Source organism: Miscanthus floridulus, chromosome 7 (genome assembly GCF_019320115.1).
Source record: "Miscanthus floridulus cultivar M001 chromosome 7, ASM1932011v1, whole genome shotgun sequence".
Classification (NCBI taxonomy): Eukaryota; Viridiplantae; Streptophyta; class Magnoliopsida; order Poales; family Poaceae; genus Miscanthus; species Miscanthus floridulus.
In genome coordinates this window covers 38,600,925-38,622,957 of record NC_089586.1, presented here as the reverse complement: position 1 = coordinate 38,622,957, position 22,033 = coordinate 38,600,925, and the positions used below count along the sequence as shown (strand labels likewise).

At 42.0% G+C, this 22,033-nt stretch overlaps 1 protein-coding gene across 1 annotated transcript in view; it reads left to right on the top strand.

Moving 5' to 3' along the window:
- LOC136465378 (carboxylesterase 15-like) overlaps window positions 1-21,053 on the top strand; it is a 45,809-nt gene extending 24,756 nt beyond the window's left edge. The window contains exon 2 of the mRNA XM_066464131.1: window positions 20,733-21,053. Coding sequence (XP_066320228.1) covers window positions 20,733-21,053 — 321 coding nt within the window. The remainder of the gene's footprint in view (window positions 1-20,732) is intronic.
- Window positions 21,054-22,033: the final 980 nt, after the last annotated feature.

The following is a 22,033-nucleotide window of genomic DNA, read 5'->3' as shown; positions in this document are numbered from 1 at the left end:
ACCTATGCCAAACATGTGATATATCATTATGTAGCATCATAATAATAACCATAGCCGATGTAGCATTCCCATGTCCAATATAACAATCAAATTCCACAGTCCAATTACTACGATGATGGGACTAGTCGAGTTTCTCACTATCCAGGAGAGACGATGATTTGAATCAGTTGCAACCAGCTTGACAGTTATTCCTAACACAAACCCACACTTCCCCTGTCGGGTCACATTTGGTACAACTTAAGTACATATTTTGCAGGTTCAATCAGCGCCGCACAACCAGGGACAACCAACTGCTAGGACATTTAGGCCTGGTCTATCCTTAGGCTCACGTCTGGCTCCCCACACATCCTTACTATCATCCAGAGTGCGCACTCTAACAGAATGAGGCTTGGCCTAAGTTGAGCTACTCAGCTTCGAGGTCAGAATGAGTTATCCGGCCAGCTAAATGAGAGGTATGCATTCAATCTCGATAGAAGCGCCAACAACGGTATGGTCCTTAATCAACACGGATAGGACCAACATAGCTAAACCAACACCATTGCATATAAGTTCCCATCCGGTCTCCACTAAATAACACCCCATGGTACTTTTCTATGATTGCAAATATAGCCAACCATGCTCCGGTATCCACCTATATCTCGTAGGTGATAGGAAATCACCTGACTTCTACTGGTCTAAGCATGGCTAAGCATTGTTCGATCCTAGACCTACATAGGGTTCAAGGTATATTTCTAGATAAGGTAGTTCTATGCATAAAGTGTTTCCAGCCAACTCTTATAACCTAATGCATCTAACATAAAGGACACAAGTGATATTTGTAAAAACATAGGAGGTTTAGAATGCTCTGGGGCTTGACTTTTAGAAAGGAGGTAGGCCTATGATCGAGGCACTCTGGTAATTCCTTAGAAGCCTGCTCCTCTCTTTCGAGGGCTACCTGCTATCGTGCCTCTTGATTCTCCTTCTCCTCTGCCTCAAACTCCAAGAGTGTGATTCCTTCTGCCGATCCTATATGCATGATCGTAAAATAAGATACAAGAATGCACGACAATGATATTGATGATATGATATGTTGCATAAACATAAATGTCCTTAACAACAAGGTATTAGGGTGATAACAAGATTAACTTTCTTTTACTAAGTAGGTGCATATATCCTCTCTAGTAATTAAATAAACACCTATTTAGCATTTTCTAGGCTGTAAGACAACAACTACTTGTTTTGACCATAACTGGAGTTATACACATCAAAACAATATGGTTGTAGAGTTTCTAGAAAGCTTATGAAATTTCATACAACTCTCTTACAATCATCTTAAGGTGATTCAGTATCTATGTAGGTCAAACAATTCAATCTTCTAGATCTGTCCAGTGGATAAGCAAATCTGACAACAGACTTCTAACAGCTATAACTCTCAAACCATCAGGCCTACAACCATGAAATTTTAGGTCGAGACAAATGAGTAAGTTTTCTACAACTTTGTTATTAACAAGATTCATAGCAAACTTCATCTTAATTATGAAAAGACCATGACAACAGAAACTATACATGCAGTCATCCAATTGAATATAGAGCCATAATTAACTAGTTGCCTATAACCAATTATTTCTGAGCACCACTACTAATCTCAACAGATCATATGCATGACAAGCACCCTAGAAAACATCATAGTTAAGCCCAAATAATTTATTTATATTCATTTATTAATTTTTCCTTATATAATACGGTGATTTAGAGGATAAATATTTCTAGTGCTCAATAAATTCTGAGAAGATTATAGTAGGTTACAAACCCCAGTAGTCTACTATATAAATTTCATGCCATTTGGAAAAGTATAGCAACCTCTACAAAAATGACAAGTTGCCTAGGATTATTTTAGCAAAAATATTTTAGCCTAGTGAAAAGTGTCAAACAATAGATTTAATATTTTTCTTACTTTCATCCTACCATAATAACACTATGTAAAAATTTGTATGATGATATGTTATATATTTTTACCCCATTTATTTTCACTAGAAACTAGCAAATAATCAAGATTAAATAGAAAGACCATATTTAAAGTATGTCTTCTATAGGGTTAGTATTTTTCCTAGCTATAGAATACCAACACAAGACCCATAAAATTGGAATCACAATTTTAGCACTTCCCTAGCTCAAGTTATGCATTTTACAAGAAAGAAACAAATTTAAAGTCACTTATCTAGCTCAATTTAATTCCCTTAGAAAATACCCCAAATAGTAGGTTTCATAGTTTTATCAAATAGTATAGTTCTTGATGAATCCAGCAAAATTTGGATCACCTCATTTGGACACTCCTAACTCAAGATATACATTTTTGAAGTTTGCATTCAAATATGTGAAAATAAATAAAGAAAATCAATTACAAATCGGGCCCAACAGCTAGGTACACCCGGTCTATGCACCCACGGTGACTTACAGCGAGGGCCATAGGTCAACTGGTCCCACACATCAGCGACACAGGAGCAGAGCACTATGTTTGACCGACGATAACTCACCGACGGCGAGGTCACCAGCGGTGAGGTCTTCACCACTATACTCGCCTCGTCAAGCCGCATCGAGGGGTACCCTCAGTTGGCTCGGCGCATCACTAGAGCAACCTCACCGGAGAGCATGGCAGCCTAGCAGTGGCGTGTGGTGGTGGACTCACCATCTCTGATGATGGCATAGCCAGGTGAGCGCGGCTACAGTTCGGATCAAGCCACGGTGAAGCCACGGTGAGCTCTGGCCACGTGCATGGCGGCATGGTGGCAAATAGTGCACGCAGCGGCATTTGCCATTCTAACAAGATGGTGGTTGGTGATGGGTTTCCACCATAGGAGAAGGTGCTATGGGTCCCCTCGGTGCGAAAACAAACACAGGAGGGGGAAAATGTGATCTAGCGAGGGCTGGCCGCGACAAGCTTGAGATCGCGGCCATGATGGGCATGCTCGGTGCGGCGACGCATTCCCACACGATGGCGGTGATTGCAGTTAAGCTGGCTATAGTCTTAGCAACTAGTCCCTATAGCAACGACCAGATGAGGGAGAGTGGTCAGAGATGCTATAGGGGTGGCTGGCCACGGGTGAGCTCAGAGCTCGGCGGCATTCTGCGGCCATGGCTGTGATGGTGATAGGAAATGTGGCTTTACCTCGGCTCAAATAGTGGCACTGGAGGGTCGAGGAGGTAGAACATCTCTTAGCGGAGCTATGGGTGAGGCAGATTGTTTGGTGGTGTTGCATGGGTGGTGAGCGCTGCTGACAGAGCTCGGTAATGGCGACGGCGATGCTTGGCTTTGCTACTGTAGGTGCGAGAGCAAGCGAGATAGAGCAAAAGCGAGTGAGGAGAATGAGTGAGGGTAGGGATGCATGATGGCCTCTTCAGCACGTGCCTGGCCATGATGTGGCCTAGCATCGGTGTGTGCATGCCACACGGCGGCCATGGCTTGTGGCTGGTCGACCACTGCTGCTGCCTGATGGGCCAGTTTCAGACCGACTGATAGCGCGTTTTCACACCGTCATTACTCCTAATCCATGGTGATTTAGCAAAAAAATAGTATTAGTGAAAATTGTAGAGCTATGTGAGATCTCCAACTTTGCTTTAGGGGGTAACATCTAATTCATGATGGTTTTCAAAATGCAAAGCTCCAAAGTGTGCTACTTTGAAACTGTAATCAGCTAATGACTTAGCAAAATTTTGTAAGTTTGAAAACAACATTTCATTACTAATTGTGGGCTTTATTTGACCATGCTAGGCACTAAATTAGCTCATGACCCTTAAATAAAGTTTGTTACTCATGTCAAGAACCACAAATTTTATTAAGGGTGCACTGCCATGTAAACACTATAAGCTACTATTCAACTTTGGTCAAACTAGCATCATGAAAAATGATATTTTGAGTAAACAAGGACTTAGAAGCAAAATTGGCCCATGTCATGAATACATACATTGTTCCATTTACCATGCTAGATGTGTCTAAGGTGTTTTGTGACCTCACAACCATATCTTACATGGTAACACATTGTCACAAGCATATGCATGTATATAATCAACATCACATGTGATAATATGTAAGAATAAGATGAAATTCCATATGCTCATGCTCTTGAATGCTTGGATGATGCTTGTGCTCATGAAATGCAAGTCTTTGTCAAATGCAATGCTTAACACTAGGGTGTTACATATGATGTCATCAACATAGATTTGCAACACAAATAAGTCTTTGTCAATCTTCTTGGTGAAAAGAGTGGTGTCAACCTTGACCATCATGAACCCTTTAGAGAGTAGGTAATCCCTCAACCTCTCATACCATGCTCTAGGTGCTTGCTTCAAGCCATATAATGCCTTCTTTAACTTGTGCACATGGTTGGGCTTCTTGTCATCTTCAAAACTAGGAGGTTGCTCAACATATACTTCTTTATTAATATAGCTATTTAGAAATGCACTCTAGATATCCATTTGATAGAGCTTGATGTTGTGGGCACAAGCATAGGCTAGCAAGATTCTAATTGCTTCCAATCTTGCTTTGTTCTAAAGTCAAGACCTTCAACTTGTATATAGCCTTATGCCACCAATCTTGCTTTGTTCTTTACTACTATCCCATCTTGATCTTGCTTATTTGTATAGACCCATTTGGTTCCAATCACATTGTGATTCTTCGACCTTTCAACTAACTCCCATACTTGATTTTTTATGAAGTTGTTTAATTCTTCATGTATAGTATTCACCCAATCAACATCCATCAATGCTTCTTCTATCTTCTTTGGTTTAATGGATGACACAAATGAGAAATGCTCACAAAATGAAGCCAATCTTGATCTTGTTGGTATACCTCTAGAAATATCTCTAATTATAGTGTCTAATGGATGATCTCTTGCAATATTGGTTGGTTGGAGTATTGGGACACTGTTGCCTGCACTTGCTTGATCATTAGATTAATATGATGTACTAGCCACTTGATCTTCTTCATTATCATGAGTGCCACTTGAACTTGTTTAATTAGTGTCAACTTGCACATTTGAGTTAGAAAGCACTTACACTTGATCATCTTCTTCATCAATCACTTATCTAGGCCTCAAGTCACCAACATCCATGCTCTTCATGGCATTCGAAAGTTGAATGTCTCTAATATCTTCAAGATTTTCATTCTCATCTTGGGAACCCTTGGTTTCATCAAATTCAACATCATGAACCTCCTCAAGAGTACCACTTTCCAAATTCCAAACTCTGTATGCTTTGCTAGTGGTTGAATATCCAAGCAAGAATCCTTCATCATATTTCTTATCAAACTTGCTCAATCTAGTGCCTTTCTTCAAGATATAGCATTTACAACCAAAGACCTAAAAATATGCAATGTTGGGCTTTTTACCATTCAAGGGCTCATAAGGGGTCTTCTCTTTCAATTGGTGACAATATAATCGGTTGCTACAATAGCAAGCCGTGTTGATTGCTTCGACCCAAAAGGATTGATTCACATTGTACTCACTAAGCATAGACCTTGCCACATCAATAAAGTGTTATATTGTTCCTCTCAACAAGGCCATTTGATTGTGGAGTGTGCTTGTCCGAGAATTGATGTCTAATTCCAAAGTCATCACACAACTCATCAATTCTAGTGTTTTTGAACTCACTACCATTGTCACTTCTAACCCTGTTGATGGTTGTTTCAAACTCATTGTGTATGCCCTTGATAAATAATTTGAATATTGCAAACACACTACTCTTGTCCACTAGAAAGAATGCCCAAGTGTATCTTGTATAGTCATCCACTATCATAAAGCCATATTTGTTTCCACTGATGCTAGTGTGTTGTGTTGGCCCAAACAAATCCATGTGTAATAACTCAAATGCTTTGCTAGTGCTCATCCTGCTCTTGTTAGGATGGGTGTTTCCAACTTGTTTGCTAGCTTGACAAGAGCAACAAAGTTTGTCCTTCTCAAATACCACATCTTTTAAGCCTCTAACTAAATCATGCTTAACCAATCTATTCAATTGTTTCATTCCTATATGACCAAGCCTTCTATGCGATAACTAACTCATACTAGACTTAGTGAGCAAGCATGTTGACAATTGAGCTTCACTAGCATTGAAATCAACCAAGTATAGATTCTCATATCTAAAGCCTTTGAAGATCAAATTAGAGCCATCTACACTTATGATCTCTACATCATCAACCCCAAATATGTATTTAAATCCAAGATCACACAATTGAGCTATGGATAGCAAATTAAAGTTCAAGCTCTCAACTAGCAACACATTGAAAATGCTCATGTCATTGGATATTGCAATCTTACCAAGCCATTTGACCTTGCCTTTGCCATTGTCACCAAATGTGATACTATCATAACCATTATTGCCATTGGTATTGATTGAGTTGAACATTCTTGCATCACTAGTCATGTGTTGAGTGCACCCACTATCAAGAACCCAATGCCTTCCTTTGACTTTATAATTGACCTACAAAAGAATATTAATTCTTTCTAGGTACCTAAACTTGCTTTAGTCCTTGAAGGTTAGTTACTAAGCTCTTTGGCACCCAAATAACTTTCTTCTTTGAGCCCATCCATGGTGCACCAATGAACTTAGCCTTTACACCATTAGTACCCTTGGTAAGCACATAGAAAGAATCAAGCTTAATTGAGGATATATTAGCTTGTGATCTCTTGTTCATGCATTTTTGCTCTATGTGACCAACTTGCTTGCAACTAGTGTAAAACCAACCATTGTTCTTCACAAAACTAGTCTTGTAAGGAGCAAAGGCTGCCTTGCCTTTTTTGAGGGTATAGCCCAATCCCTCTTTGTAGAGAGAAGCTCTTTGGCTACCCAAGCACATAAGCAAGTGGTCCTCTCCACCATAGGCTTCGCCTAAGACAAGAGTGAGCTCATTTACCTCCTTCTTGAGGGTCTCATTCTCAACCATTAGTGAGGCATGACAAGTGAAACCATCACTACTAGATGAGCCAGAAGTGGAAGTGCTACAAGATGGGTTAGTGAGAGTGACAATGATAGGTTTATAGAAAGATTCATCAATTATATCACAAGTTAAGCCCATATCACATGTTACAACATGCTCCTTCACATTTTGCTCATCAAGTAGAGAGGAGTGAGCTTTTTCAATCTTCTTGTGAGCCTTGCCAAGCTTCTCATGGACTTCCTCTAGCCTCTCATGAGATGCATTGAACTCATCAAAGGCTTGCTTAAGGGCTTTTAGTTCCATACGTAAGCTTTTGCATTCCCTTCTCTTAATGTCAAAATATTCCTTAGCATCATCTAACATGTCAAGTAGTTTATCCTTAGTTGGTTCATCATTATCATCACTATCATTTTCATTTTTATCATGTTCCTCATCATCACACTCATCATCGGATTGTACCTTAGTGGCCTTAGCCATGAAGCATGTAGATGGAGTGTCAAAGAGAGAAGGCTTCTCATGTATGGCAATGCTTACAAGAGCCTTCTTCTTGGTGATCTTGTCATCATCACTATCATCATCATCATCACTTGAGGAAGCATCACTATCCCAAGTGACCACATATGAACCACCCTTCTTCTTTTTCTTAAAGGTCATCATGTCCTTCTTCTCTTTCTTTTCCTTCTTGTCCTTCTTCTTTCTCATCTTGTCATCATCATCATTGTCGCGATTGTATGGACACTGAGCAACAAGATGATCCTTGCTTCCACACTTGAAGCACCTTTTTTATTCTTCCTTGTTCTTGGATGAAGACTTCTTCCTTCTAGCATGATAGCCCTTCTTCACCATGAACTTGCCAAATCTCTTCACAAAGAAAGCCATCTTCTAATCATCATTATCATCCCAAGAGAATGAACCTTCATCTTTACTTGATGAGTCTTGCTTGGCACTACCCTTGGGGCTTTGAATGCCACACTCTTCTTCTTCTCATCCTTTTTCTCATCTTTCTTCTCCTTCATTTCTTCCTTCTCATCATCATCTCTATAAGTATCATCGGTTATCACATCACCCAATACTTGGTTTGGTGTCATGGTGTCCAAACCACTCCTCACTAGAATTGTGACCAATGTGTCAAATCTTGATGGTAAGCATCTCAAGAACTTATGGGAGAAGTCCTTGTCCTTCACTTATTCTACAAGTGCTTTGAGATCATTGACAAGCACTTAAAGCCTATGGAACATCTTTGGCACACTCTTATCTTCCTTCATCTTGAAGCTTGCAAACTTCTCCTTGAGAATGTATGCCTTTGCACCCTTCATGGTGTGAGTCCCCTCAAATGACTCCTCCAAATTCTTCCATGCCTCATGGGCCATCTCAATGTTCTTGATTTGCTCAAATGTTTTCTCATCCAAAGCATCATGAATGGCACTAAGAGCAATGCCATTATTTTGGAGTAGCACCTCTTTGCCAGCGGTGGGAGCTTCAGCATTGGCAACCTCAATCTTGGTCTCCACCATCTTTCACACCTTTCTATTGATTGACTTGATGTATGTTGTCATCTTAGTCTTCCAATAAGGATAATTGGAGCCATTAAATTGGGGTAGCTTCTTGGTGTTGTTGATTTGAGCCATTTTGACACCGAAGGTTGTTAAGCCTTAAATCATGGTGACCACGGCTCTGATACCACTTGAAAGGTCCTAATGTCTAGAGGAGCTGAATAGCCTATAAATTTTCTATAACAACACTAAGCAAAGTGGTTAGACAAAAATGAGGCGAAGCAATACTTGCGCTAGCCTACTAAAATGCAAGCCACCTACCATAATTCTAGTTACTATAGTCACTATCACTAAGTTAGTGAGCTCTCAAAGACTAACTAAAGTGCCTCACTAACCACTAGACTTGATACAAACTAGCTCTCAAAACTAATTACACTAAAGAGCTTAGCAACACTAGCAAAGTAAATGCAAGGGTGAGGTAGTGAGGTTATACTGATGTGGCAAGAGATGATCAATCAATCAATCACAAGAGAACCAATGAAATCCTTGGGACAAGATGACACAATGTTTTATCCCTGAGGTTCACTTGCTTGCCGACAAGCTATGTACTCGTTGTAGCGATTCACCCACTTGGAGGTTCACGTGCTAATAGGCATCACACGCCTAACCCACAATCGGGTGCCACACAACCAACACAAGATGGGGATCCACAAGCTATGAGCAATCCACTAGAGTACCTTTTGGCTCTCCACCGGAGACACATCAAGAACCCCTCACAATCACCACGATCGGAGCCAAAGACAATCACCTTCCTCTGCTCGATGATCCTTGCTACACCAAGTCGTCTAGGTGGCGGCAACCACCAAGAGAAACAAGCGAAATCCACAGCAAAACACAATCACCAAGTGCCTCTAGATGTAATCATTCAAGCAATGCACTTGAATTCACTCCCAATCTCATAAGGATAATGAATCAATGATGGAGATATGTGGGAGGGCTAAGCTCACAAGATTGCTATGTCAATGCAAATGGCCAAGAGAGTGAGCTAGAGCCGGCCATGGGGCTTAAATAGAAGCCCCTATGAAATAAAGCCATTGGGCTCAAGGGGCAGCTGACAGCAGGGTGATCAGACACGCTGGTTGGGGCGACCAGACACACCTGAGCCTGTGTCTGGTCCACCAGATGCTACAATGTGTCCCTATCTTTTAACCTTTGCCTCTAATCACCAACGGTTACTTGCCAACACCCATGCGGATAAAGTACGACCAGACATGCCACGCCATGACCAGATGTGGCCGCATGGAGTATGATCGTGTGAATGCCAACACCACCGAGCCGCTGACTTGGTCGCCACTCAATGACCAGACGCTCCATCAAAATGGAGTCCAATAGACTCTAGCAAGCTCCCCAAGTGACACTTTGATGACCGGACGCATTAGGTCAAGCATGATCAGACACGCCGCGGAGTCCAGTCCCTCTCTACCTTAGCTACCAAGTTGCACGCTACCACGTCAGCACTGACCGGACACATGAACAGTGTTCCCCGTGCATCTGGTCCTCCTTTGCTACTAGTGTCTGGTCATAGATCGAGAATGCACCTCTTCTGCACAACACTGACTGGACTCAGGGCTGAGTCCGGTCCTAGGTCCGGTGCCTACGCAACTCCTCCTTCACTTCTCCAAACTTCACCACCCTTGCTCAAATGTGCCAACCACCAAGTGTATCACCTTGTGCACGTGTCTTAGCATATTTTCACAAACATTTTCAAGAGTGTTAGCTCTTCACTAGAACTAAATGCATATGCAATGAGTTAGAAAATCTAGTGGCACATTGATAACCGCATTTTGATACGAGTTTCACCCTTCTTAATAGTATGGCTATCTATCCTAAATGTGATCACACCCACTAGGTGTCTTGATGACCAAAATAAAATGGCCCTATCAAATTAAAAGTGCAATCAAGCCCTAATTGTGGGTTTTGGTGATAATGACCACACAATTAGAGGACTAATGAGATTTATCGAGATGACAGCAAGAAATTTACGATTGAGGATGTTATACAAAATGGAGGAGCCCCCAATCACAAATGTTGACGGCATTCAAACTCAAAGGAGGTTTAAATTCTTTTATATTTTGAATTTGAGTATAGAAATGCCATACTATAAAGGGGGACATAATAAACTTGCTAAGGTGTGCAACCAAGTGCTTAATCTCATTCACATACATCCTTAGTTGCTCAGCCAAGATAGCTAGCTCAACCTATTCATATTCCTTACTATCTAGCTTAGTGTGGCAGTGCCACACCTGAAGCGCGGCTATGTCGCATTGCAGCACTAGCACAGATAAGTCATGGTACTGCCACAACTTATCTGACCATTGGGACCTGGGAGGTATTTATACCTCTTCTCTTCCCTCACAACGGTCTCTCTTCTTCCTTTGACCATTCAGTTTCACCAGAATAGCTCTTAGCTTAATCTCTCTCTTCTCCATTGGTGACCTTGAGCTCCCAAGCATTCTTTTGTGATTTCCCCATCAATCCTTGAGAGAAAAGGCTCCAAAACTCAATTTGAGAGCAGATCCATTGATTCCTAAAGCCTAAGAGCATTTGGTTCACATTTTAACCAGTGGTTTGTGTTTGTTACTCTTGGAGCTTGCTCCTAGCCAGCTAGAGCATCGTCCGTGGAGCTTGCTAACTTGTGTGGTAGTCCCGGGAGGTTTGTAACCATCTTTTGAAGTTAGTAAACTCATCCCTCATCTCAAGAGTTAACTCTCTTGACTTGAGAACAAGGAAATGTTGCAAAACCCTAAGCCTTAGTGGCTAACCTCAACAACGTCGACCTAGGCAAGCCTTGGTGGCGAGCTAAACTATGGGATAAATCATTGTGTCAGCGTGTGCTTGCTCTATATTCTTGTGATTCATATTGTTGTTGAAGTGATTTCTAGGGTATGAGGTCAATCTACTTGTATACACTTGTGCTACTACTTCTAGCTATCGATTTGTGGACTACATACCTGCATGAACCTCAGTAATCTCTCCAATCTATACATAGATTTTGAATTGTGCCTTGAAGTTGTCTGTAGGTGCGGCAGTGTCGCTGTTCTAGCCCAGCAGTGCTACAAGGCAGTAGTGTCGTGGGCTCAGAGCGGCAGTGTCGTGGGTGGAATTTGACATTTCATTAAGTTTTGTTTTGACAGGCCTATTCACCCCCTTCTAGTCTAACCAGAGATCCTACACAAATTCACCTTTGCCTTGAGACCATTTTGTTTTTCTCTTTCTTCTTTTCTAAGCCCGAGCACTTGATCATCTCCATGTACTCCACCATCATCATGATCTTCTTCATTTTCTCTATCACTTGGAATGTTCTACCTATCTCATAATCACTAAAGTAATAGGTTAGCACTTAGGGTTTCATCAATTCACCAAAACCAAACTAGGGCTTTCATAGTGGCACTTTGATAACCGCATTTTGATATGAGTTTCACCACTCTTAATAGTACAACTATCTATCCTAAATGTGATCACACCCACTAGGTGTCTTGATCACCAAAAACAAAGAGCTCCTATCAAGTATACCTTTGCCTTGAGCTTTTTGTTTTTCTCTTTCTTCTTTTCCAAGTCCGAGCACTTGATCATCACCATGGCCATCACCATCATCATGATCTTCACCATTTGCTCCACCACTTGGAATGTGCTACGCTATCTCATGATCACTTAGAGCAACGGGTTAGCACCTAGGGTTTCATCAATTCACCAAAACCAAACTTGAGCTTTCACCGGGACATCTTCGTAAATTCGCCAAGCCTCATTGACTTTGCTCACTATTGGCTCCACGCCAACGAGGGTGACCGGGCCCGAGCTCCATTTAATGTCCATTTACTCTTAAATTTATTGTGTCCTCTCGAGCACCATACTTTCGCATGTTTCTTGCTCGCTTCCTATGGAACACCCTTAGCCACCGCCCTCGCAGGCCTCCGTCAAGGGTCCGGAGACAGATTGTAATCCCCACAATGTTTTTTGTAACGAGAGAAAACAAAACTACCAAAATTGTATTTTAAATATTATAATAACTTAATATGACATTATTGTATTATAGCTAACAGTATTAGCTTATACTATATAACATAAATTATATCTTTTAATTTTTATAGAAAAGGTAAACTATAAGTAGATATATACCATTTATGTCGTTGTTTTTCATGAATATTTGATAGTTTTTTTCTCCCGTTGCAACGCACGGGCATATTTTCCAGTCTTTTTAAAAAGTGAAAATATAACCTCCAATCTCTTCGCATGATACAGTTCCAGTTTTTGGCGTACAAACCCATTAAAAATCATGAGTCCTATAGCTTAATTAGTAACTGTAAACGTTCTCAATGGCGCATATGGCTAAAATTTCTAGGAACTATTTGCTTATATTTTTTTCACGGGTAACTATTTGCTTTTCTTTCATGCTCATGGCATCTTTTCTGGAAATAATATCTGATAGAATAATTCCATCTCGCCCAAGTTGTATATGTCAGGAATCAAGATTTGACTTTCTTTTGGGTTCTTTATGTTCGCGTGGTACTTAGCTTATTCTACTTGAGGTGCTTTGCATATTAATCTCGAATCTGATTCCATCAGTCTCTCATAGTTGGATACAACTTAACTTATGCTTCTTAAGTCCTTGTTTGGTACCTCTCCTTGAACCGCTTCTGAAGCCGTTTTACTGCTCCACCAACCAAACCGTCTCCAACCAACTGCTCCACATGAGAAACCTCTCAAATCCCGTTGACTAGAGGTGAAGGGCACGTCGGGAGGGTGCAACATAGATGGCGTGGCCACGATGGAGAGGGCTTGGGTGCGGCGGATATGGAGCGGGCATGAATGAGAGGGCTTGATCTTGGTGTAGATGGCACGGGCATGGCTACCAAGTAACAACACAAGCATAAAATACGAAATGTAAATGAAGTGTTTAGGGAGCGAACTAATGAGGGCAAGGAACACAAAGATTTTTCTTCGAGGTTCGATTGCTTGTCGGCAACCTATGTCTCTGTTGAAATGGATCCTAAGATCACCACTTCACTTAGAAGCCGGTAGATCACTAAGGATCTATCCAAACCTCGATTGATTTCAATATAGTTACTCTTCGTGAATCTTTCGCAGGGAAAAGCACGAAGCCCCTTACAAGCCAATGATTAGAGGCGACAACAATCACCAAGAGACCCTTCCACGGTCCTCCACAAGCACCAGGTGACAGCAATCATCAAGAGTAACAAGAAATCCCAAGTCACAAAGACCACCTAGTGCCACCAAATGCAACCTCTCAATTTGCAATGCACTCGATCACTCACAAACTCACATTAATGCGATCACGAAGTTAAGCTAGTGAGTACTTGGAGTGGTTGCTTGAGCTCTATGTATGCCACAATATCAGCCAAGAGTGCTAAACATCCTAAAATGGCCGGCCTCCCCACATATTTATAGCCTCCAAGAGCCAACTATCTGTTGGGAGAGATGCAGATTCTGCGCTCGCACCAGACGTCTGCACCGGACACCCCCCCAACGGCTACTTCTCAACGTCCCAAAAACTATCCATTAGCACTGTAGCATGTCCAGTGACACTGTCTGGTGCATCTGGTGGGTGTTAGCTCGGCTGGACCCCGAAAACATGCACTCTAGTAGAATACCAGAGTCTCGTAGTCCAGAGTCACAACGAACGTGTCTAGTGAGGGTGTTTTGAACTTCCTGCTCGCGGCCAGACCCCATCAGACCTCTTCGTTCCATGCCCGTCTGGTGTACATTAGCAACAATAATTTGCTCGGCCAAAAGACTTACCAAGTCTGTGCACAGTCCGACCTATCTTGTGCCCACGTCCGGTGGCACCGGACACGTTTGGTGCCTGCTAAACAGCAGCACCGGCAACACATTTTCCTCTCTTCGTAAGCCTGTCAACTCTCAAATGTTTTGTATAAACATCTAAACATTAAGTTAGCATTTTTAATGTGTTTTCCAAAACATTTTCGCTTGCTACTCACCACATCACTAAGCGTAGTGCATATACAAATGAATCTCACACTTATTGGCACTAAATAACTAAGATTTTTCCTCTTTGTAGTACGACTATTTATCCTAAACCCAACCATACGCTCTATTGCACCTTGGTTGGCAAAAAAGCAAAGTTCTATCTTATACCATTGCCCTGTGACTTGCTTTTGCTCTATTTTCTCTTCATTTGATGAACACTTGCACGTATGTGATCTTGATCTCCATCTCCATGAACTCCTATGCCTTGTCCATCGCCAAGTGGACCCTAGCTAATGAAACTCAATGAAAGTATCAGTCCACATGGTTGGCACTTAATTACAAAAATCAAAATAGGGCTTTCAATATATAATGTTATGTTTAAATGTAAAGTACGACTAATATTCCTAGCTACTACAATCCGTTATCTCAAGTTTTTCTACCGGTCTAGAAACTAAGGAATTCAGATGTGTAGTTATAAGCAGAAATATATTATAATCATTGGGAACATTTTTTATCATCGATGGATCCACACTATATGTGATGTACGTCAAATTGATCTTAGCATTAATAGGATCTTAACTTAGTCTAGAAAATGATCACTAACAAAACTTTAGTGAAAAAGAATTAATCTTAGGTATGATACACTGGTACAGAGACGGCCTTTACTCCCGGTGGGGAACCCCCTCTAGTCCCAGTTCCCCATCCGGGAGAAAGCATCCGGGACTAAAGGGGGGTCCTTTAGTCCCGGGTCAGGAACCGGGACTAAAGGGGGACCTTTAGTCCCGGTGGGTAACACCAACCGGGACTAAAGGTTTTTTTTCTTTTTTCTTTTTTTTTTATTTTTTTTGTTTTCTTTTCAAAATAGGTTTTCGAAGTCGTATTGTACGCTGCTAATAATACATTTATACGCGCGTATAGTATGTTTCGGTTCAAGCAAATATATATATTTGCTTGAATTGTGTGATTTAATACGTTCATTGTGCTTGAACCGAAACATACTATACGCGCGTATAAATGTATTATTAGCAGCGTACAATACGACTTCGAAAACCTATTTTGAAAAGAAAACAAAAAAATGAAAAAAAAAGAAAAAAAACCTTTAATCCCGGTTGGTGTTACCCACCCCTTTAGTCCCGGTTCCTGACTCGGGACTAAAGGACCCCCTTTAGTCCCGGATGCTTGCTCCCGGATGGGGAACCGGGACTAGAGGGGGTTCCCCACCGGGAGTAAAGGCCGTCTCTGTACCAGTGTATCATACCTAAGATTAATTCTTTTTCACTAAAGTTTTGTTAGTGATCATTTTCTAGACTAAGTTAAGATCCTATTAATGCTAAGATCAATTTGACGTACATCACATATAGTGTGGATCCATCGATGATAAAAAATGTTCCCAATGATTATAATATATTTCTGCTTATAACTACACATCTGAATTCCTTAGTTTCTAGACCGGTAGAAAAACTTGAGATAACGGATTGTAGTAGCTAGGAATATTAGTCGTACTTTACATTTAAACATAACATTATATATTGAAAGCCCTATTTTGATTTTTGTAATGCGTATGTGTATTTTACATTATATTATTTTATGTGCATATATTACAAAAGATTGCATTATAGTTGTTGTGATATAACAAGTTTCCTCTCATCATCTAGCTTGGCTTTCATGGTAGTGTTGGGTTGAAATAGAACTCGCCCTTGGAATCGATGACCTGGTCATTAAAAAATCCGGCTATAGACTCTTGAATTGCTTTGATTTGGTCTTGTCGTATGTCCTTTTCCTCCAACCATCGAGCCTACAGGTTTGAATTAAAGGAAACTAAATTAATATATGTACATACATGTATATATATATATATAATGATATAGTAACATAATCAATAATAATAATTAAATGAATATATAGTGTATTTTTAACGTACTTTGAGTCTCTCTGTATGAGTTCTTTGGGAGAGCTCTTTGATAAACTTGCAAACATAGTAACCACAGTAGTTGTTCCCCTGTTCCTGCCTCAGACACCACTTTACAAGAAAAAGATTTGTCATCCAATCTGGTGATCCGGTGAAAGCTATATGTTTAATTAATAAAGATGATGCGATTTAGGGGACTTACTTTCAAAGGGATTATATTCAGTGGCGCTTTGCATTTTCCCATGTGTTGCTTCTCAATAAAGGTTTTCCAAACACTGCCCAATAAAAAATTTACCACATCATCAGATATAGTTAATCATCATATTTGTGTGTATATATAGTTGCTAGAGATACCGAAATTACCTCTGGATAATATCTATCATATCTTGGTAGTCTTGTTGTGGTTTTCTCATCGAGTCATAGATTATCAAGTGACTTTTCACCAGATCGATGTCCATCAATATCTAGTGATTGTTGCATGTGTTTATAGGATATAACGCATAACACTCATTAATTAACTAGAATCAACATATGAGCCATTAAGGATGATCGACATTATTAACACTCGCTTGAAGTTGTAGGGAAAGAGTATATCCTTCTTGTGGCGTTGGTTCACTAAGAAGTTCATAAGGTTACTCTCTGACTCAGACTTCCAATTAGGCTTTGGAGTAACTGGGTCTTTGAATACTATATGGGGATCAACAAAACCAATTTCATTGCAGTCTTTCTTTCTATGCTCTGTCATTGTAAATCTGCATATATATAATACTTGTTAGGATAATTTATATGCATATACACACATATGATGAGTTTAATAATAGATCAAAAGAATTATTACTTACAAGCAATAGCAGCTAATGATAACTTTGTCTAGAGAGGTCAGGTGGCATAGTTGATGAAATTCTGCAAAGTCAACATACATAACATCATCGCCACGGAACCAATGTTCATCTCTAATTCTGACACCAACGTAGAAGTATCCACTGGTAGACGCCTGCATGTACCACTTGTTTAGCAGGTACATTTATGTCCCCAGATCACCTAAGGCTTGAGGGTTGTATAGACTCTGGCCTAGTATAAATTTTTTCTTCCAAATATCAACCTCCGCCGCACTCTCAATGTTTCCATCACCAAACATCTGGTAAAGGTCGAGACCAGTCTCTTCAATAAATTCACCAAGGTGATCCAAATCGATATCTGGAGGTATATTTGCCTGATGCATTAATCCTAAATTCAAAACATATTCATTACCAACAACTAGCGGAGGGACTGATTGGTGTGATTGTTGTCCGAGTTGTGTAACTCCTTTCCCTGCCCGCTTCTTTTTCTGTGTCGCCTCAATTGACTTGGTGAGAGTGCGGTCATAGTCCATTAATGTTGATTTGGACGACTTACGAGATTCTCGTTGTTGTTGCTGGTAAGAAGCCACCTTTTCTTAGAATATCTGGAGCTACAAAGAAGTACGGTTTCTCCGGATTACTCCTTGCTTCTTGATCCTTTTTAAGTTTGTCATAGAATCTAGACATATCTTTTTTATATGCATCAGTTACTTCTTCCTTCTCTTCAGATATTATTTGGGGAATAGCCCTTGGTTTCACGGTGGCTTTCTTTGCCGGCGGGGGCTGGTTCTTTGTTTGTGGGGCTGGCCTCTTGCTAGTACTTGGCTTCTTGGTAGGTGGGGGCAGAGGAGGCGTTGGAGACCTCCTTGGAGGTGGTGGCAGTGGCGTTGGAGACCTCCTTGGAGGTGGCGGCTGCGGCGTTGGAGACCTCCTTGGAGATGGTGTGGATGCAGCCTCGCCTTCCAACACATTGTCATCGTATAGAGCACTATGATGATCTAGTGATTGAACAATTGGACTTAGGTTGGGGGAGGATCTACTACAAAAAAAGGAATGACATATTATTATGAGCAGATTGTTAATTATTTAATCCAATATAAATTAATGATGTAGTGTTTTCATCCGCACCTATGGTGAGGTAGTTTAGGAGGAGGTGGAGGCAACATCCCAGGAATGATGATGTAGTGCTTGCGCCATAGAATGAATGTCTTCTCTGCTTCTCCGAGAGTCTTCTCACCATCACCTCTAGGAATGTCAAGAGGCAAATCACTAAAACCTTTTTTAGCTTTATCTACCGAGATGGTAGCATATCCTTCTTGGATTATATTCCCATGAATCCTTGGTGTCTTGGTTCGGTCGATAGGATTAACAAGACCGATAGCCACCTTGATTGTGAAATTCCCCTTCAGAATGTGTAGCTCACACGATGTACAAGGTTCAGTGACATCATCCACAGGGAAGCACAGTCCCGTGTCCCCTTGATTTGGTATCTCTATGGAAGCGCAGCTGCTTTTCAACTGAACAGATTGGCTAATGTTGATTCCTGGCTCTGATGCCTGCTTGCTTGCACTCACTGCTATTTGCACTTGCCTTCTGATTTCCTCCTGTATTCTCGCTTCAAGGTTTTTTTTCGCTCCTGTGCTTCATGCACCGCTTCCTCCAACCTCTGGAGCCGCTGTGCCTCTTCTTCCTTCTTTCTTTGGTGGCTTCAGTAGGAAGGTCTGTCCTGAGGGAATCCATGCTCCCATGAGACACTTCCTTTGCCTCTAGTTCAGCCACCATGTTCAATAGTCCCGATGGCGTATGTCAGTCCATCCTTCTCTCTGTTGGGCCTGAACACACCACTAGCAGTAGCTCTCTGAGCATAAAACAATCTTTCTATTGCTTCTTGTAGTCTTGCGCCATAAACGCACTTCCCTGTCTCCTAGTCCAATGTTCCCCCATGAGCGAAAAACCAATTCTTTGCACGCTCTCCCCACTCGAGTGATTCTGGTGTGATACCCTTGGCAAGAAGGTCTGCTTCCATTTTGTTCCACTTCTTAATGGCATCGGGTAGCCACCTGATCCCAAGTTATGGTGGCATGTCTTCTGTTGGGCATTACGTTGGTTCTTTATCACCTGACTCACACCCTCTTTCGACGTCTTGTACTGTACAAACTCATCCCAATAGGGCCTTTGCTTTGAGATCAGGCCTAGGATAGTAAAATCTGGTGCTATGTTCTTCTTGACATACGTCGTGTATAGGTGTTTCTTCCAAGTCTGAAACTAGGTGGCCATCTTCTTCATTGCCCAATCCCTAACTCGCTCCTTCAATTCATCACCATCTATTATATCATCATAACCATCTGTTTGGAGCGTGAAATGTTCCAAGACATCATTCCAAATTAACGTCTTGTCATGATCGGAGACAAAACTGATATGAGGAGCATTGGTCTTCTTCTTCCATTCACGGGTACTGATCGGGAGCCGATCCCATACAAGGTAACCACAGTGGTGCATGAATTTCGTTTTATTTGGCCCCTCGGTTCGCCTGTATCCACATTGAACTCTGAGATGATGAAGCGGCCCTTCAATGGCTTTTTGGGACCTCAAACATTTTTACTCTTCGTTGTAGTTGTTGATGTCGATCCAGAGGGCTACAAAACATAAACATTATTTTTAATGTCATGAGCACACATAAGACATATGATAATATAAATAGCTAATAATAAAAAATATATACTTGGCCAATATGTTGTTGCTCATTTTGTTCAAGAGCTAAGTACCGACTCCCGTCATCTGCATCCTCTTGCACGTTATTTTTAGCACCATCATCGCCGGCAACTTGAGTGCCAGTGTTGATTAAATTCATCATCAACTCCTCCTCATCCATGTTTCTCAGGTTGGCCATCTAGCTTCAAAAAACAAAACCAATATATAGTACGTCAAATCTTTACTTACATGCGTAAAATCTATGAACAATATGCATTATTAAATCTTGCCCCTCGGTCACGGACGCAATTCGCCACACTAGGGCGAACTACGTCGGTACTAGGGCGAATTAGGGCTATACATAAATGGCCGAGGGCAAATTGCGTCGGTGACTAGGGCAAACCACATCGGTGACATAAACAACGTGGTTCGCCCTAGTCACCGACGCAATTTGCCCTAGTGTGATTGTTTAGCATTAACGATAATGATAATACGAATGTTGATCGACTAGGCTGTGAGAGAGTGCGGTGTGACGAGAGTGGCGGTGCTCCGCTCCGTCGTATATATGTTTGTACACATGGGTGAACAAGGGCGGCGGTGCTCCACCGTATAAACCCTAAACCCTAGGGCGAACGAGGGTGGTGGTGCTCTGCCGTATAAACCCTAAACCCTAGGGTGAATGAGGGCAGTGGTGCTCTGCTGTATAAACCCTAACGAGGGTGGCTATGCTCCGCTGTATAAACCCTAAACGTCGTGGAGCTAGCCGAGGAGTGAACTTCTTCTTAGCAACCGTGCTGCACATCGTGGACGACTGCCTCGGCATCGTGCAGCTTCTTAGCGACGGCACCGTGACACGCTCCATGAAGTACTCCGTGCTCCCTCTCTAGGGCAAGGTGACATCCAACCTGCCCGTCCAGTGGAAGGACGTCGTCTACAACGCCGTGCACGCGCTCCGCCTCTGCATGTACAGGCCCATCGACGACAACACGACGACGGCCAATAATAAGCTGTCGATGCTCGTCTACTTCCACGGTGGCGGCTTCTGCCTGTGCAGCTTCGAGCTACCCCACTTCCATGCCGATGCGCTTAGGCTCACTACGGAGCTCCCGACGCTCGTGCTCTCCGCCGACTACCACCTGGCGCTCGAGCATCGCCTCCCCACGACGCACCGTGATGCCAAGGCTATCCTGTCGTGGCTCCGTGCCTAGGCTGAGGCTGACCCGTGGCTGGCCGATGACTCGGCCAACCTGGGTAGGGTGTTCGTCTGCGGTGAGTTATGCACCATGTCACCGTCCGGTACGGCAGCGGGTAGCTTGCCCTCGACCCCATCATCCGGATCGCCGAGTGCGTCCTGCTCTGGCCCTTCTTCGCTGCTGAGGAGAGGACGGCGTCCGAGGCGGCCGACCTTGTTGACGAACATGGCATGGCGCTGTTCGACGAACACGAACATGGCATGGCATAGCCTTGTTGTCTGAGGAGAGGACGGCGTCCAAGAGAACTCACCTCAAGATTGCGGAGGCGCGTGCGGTGGAGGGCTCGTCGGCGTGAGGTGGGGTGGCGACCGGCGGCGGCGCGAGGAAGAAGAGGAGAAAGGGCGGCTGTTCGACGAGGAAGAAGAGGAGGGGATCGATCTGCGCCAGGTACTGGCACATATATACCAGGGAGATTTACTCCCGGTGCCAGCCACCAGCCGGGAGTAAAGGTCCTTTACTCCCGGTGCGTGTTACCAACCGGGAGTAAAGGTACCTTTACTCCCGGTGCTTGTTACCAACTGGGAGTAAAGATATACCTTTACTCCCGGTTGGTAACATGCACCGGGAGTAAAGGGTTTTTTTTGGTGGGCCACGAAACTGCAGCCCACCTTTACTCCCGGGTGGGCTTCCCACCCAAGAGTAAAGGTGGGCTGTAGTTTCGTTTCCCGCCTGTTTTGAGCAAATTTTTTTAATAAAATGCAATAGTCTTGTTAAATACATAGTAAATTAAATAAAAGACATAAAATTATTTTGTTAAAAATATGGATTTTTTCTTTATTGCACATAGGAAAAATCTATAACCTAACTTTTTTATTTTTTGTTATAATTATAAAACATAATGTAACTAATATTTATTATTTTGTTAATGCAAAAATATAGTGTTTAATTAAAATTATTAAAACTATTGGTTTTGGACAGAAAATTTATTTTCACAT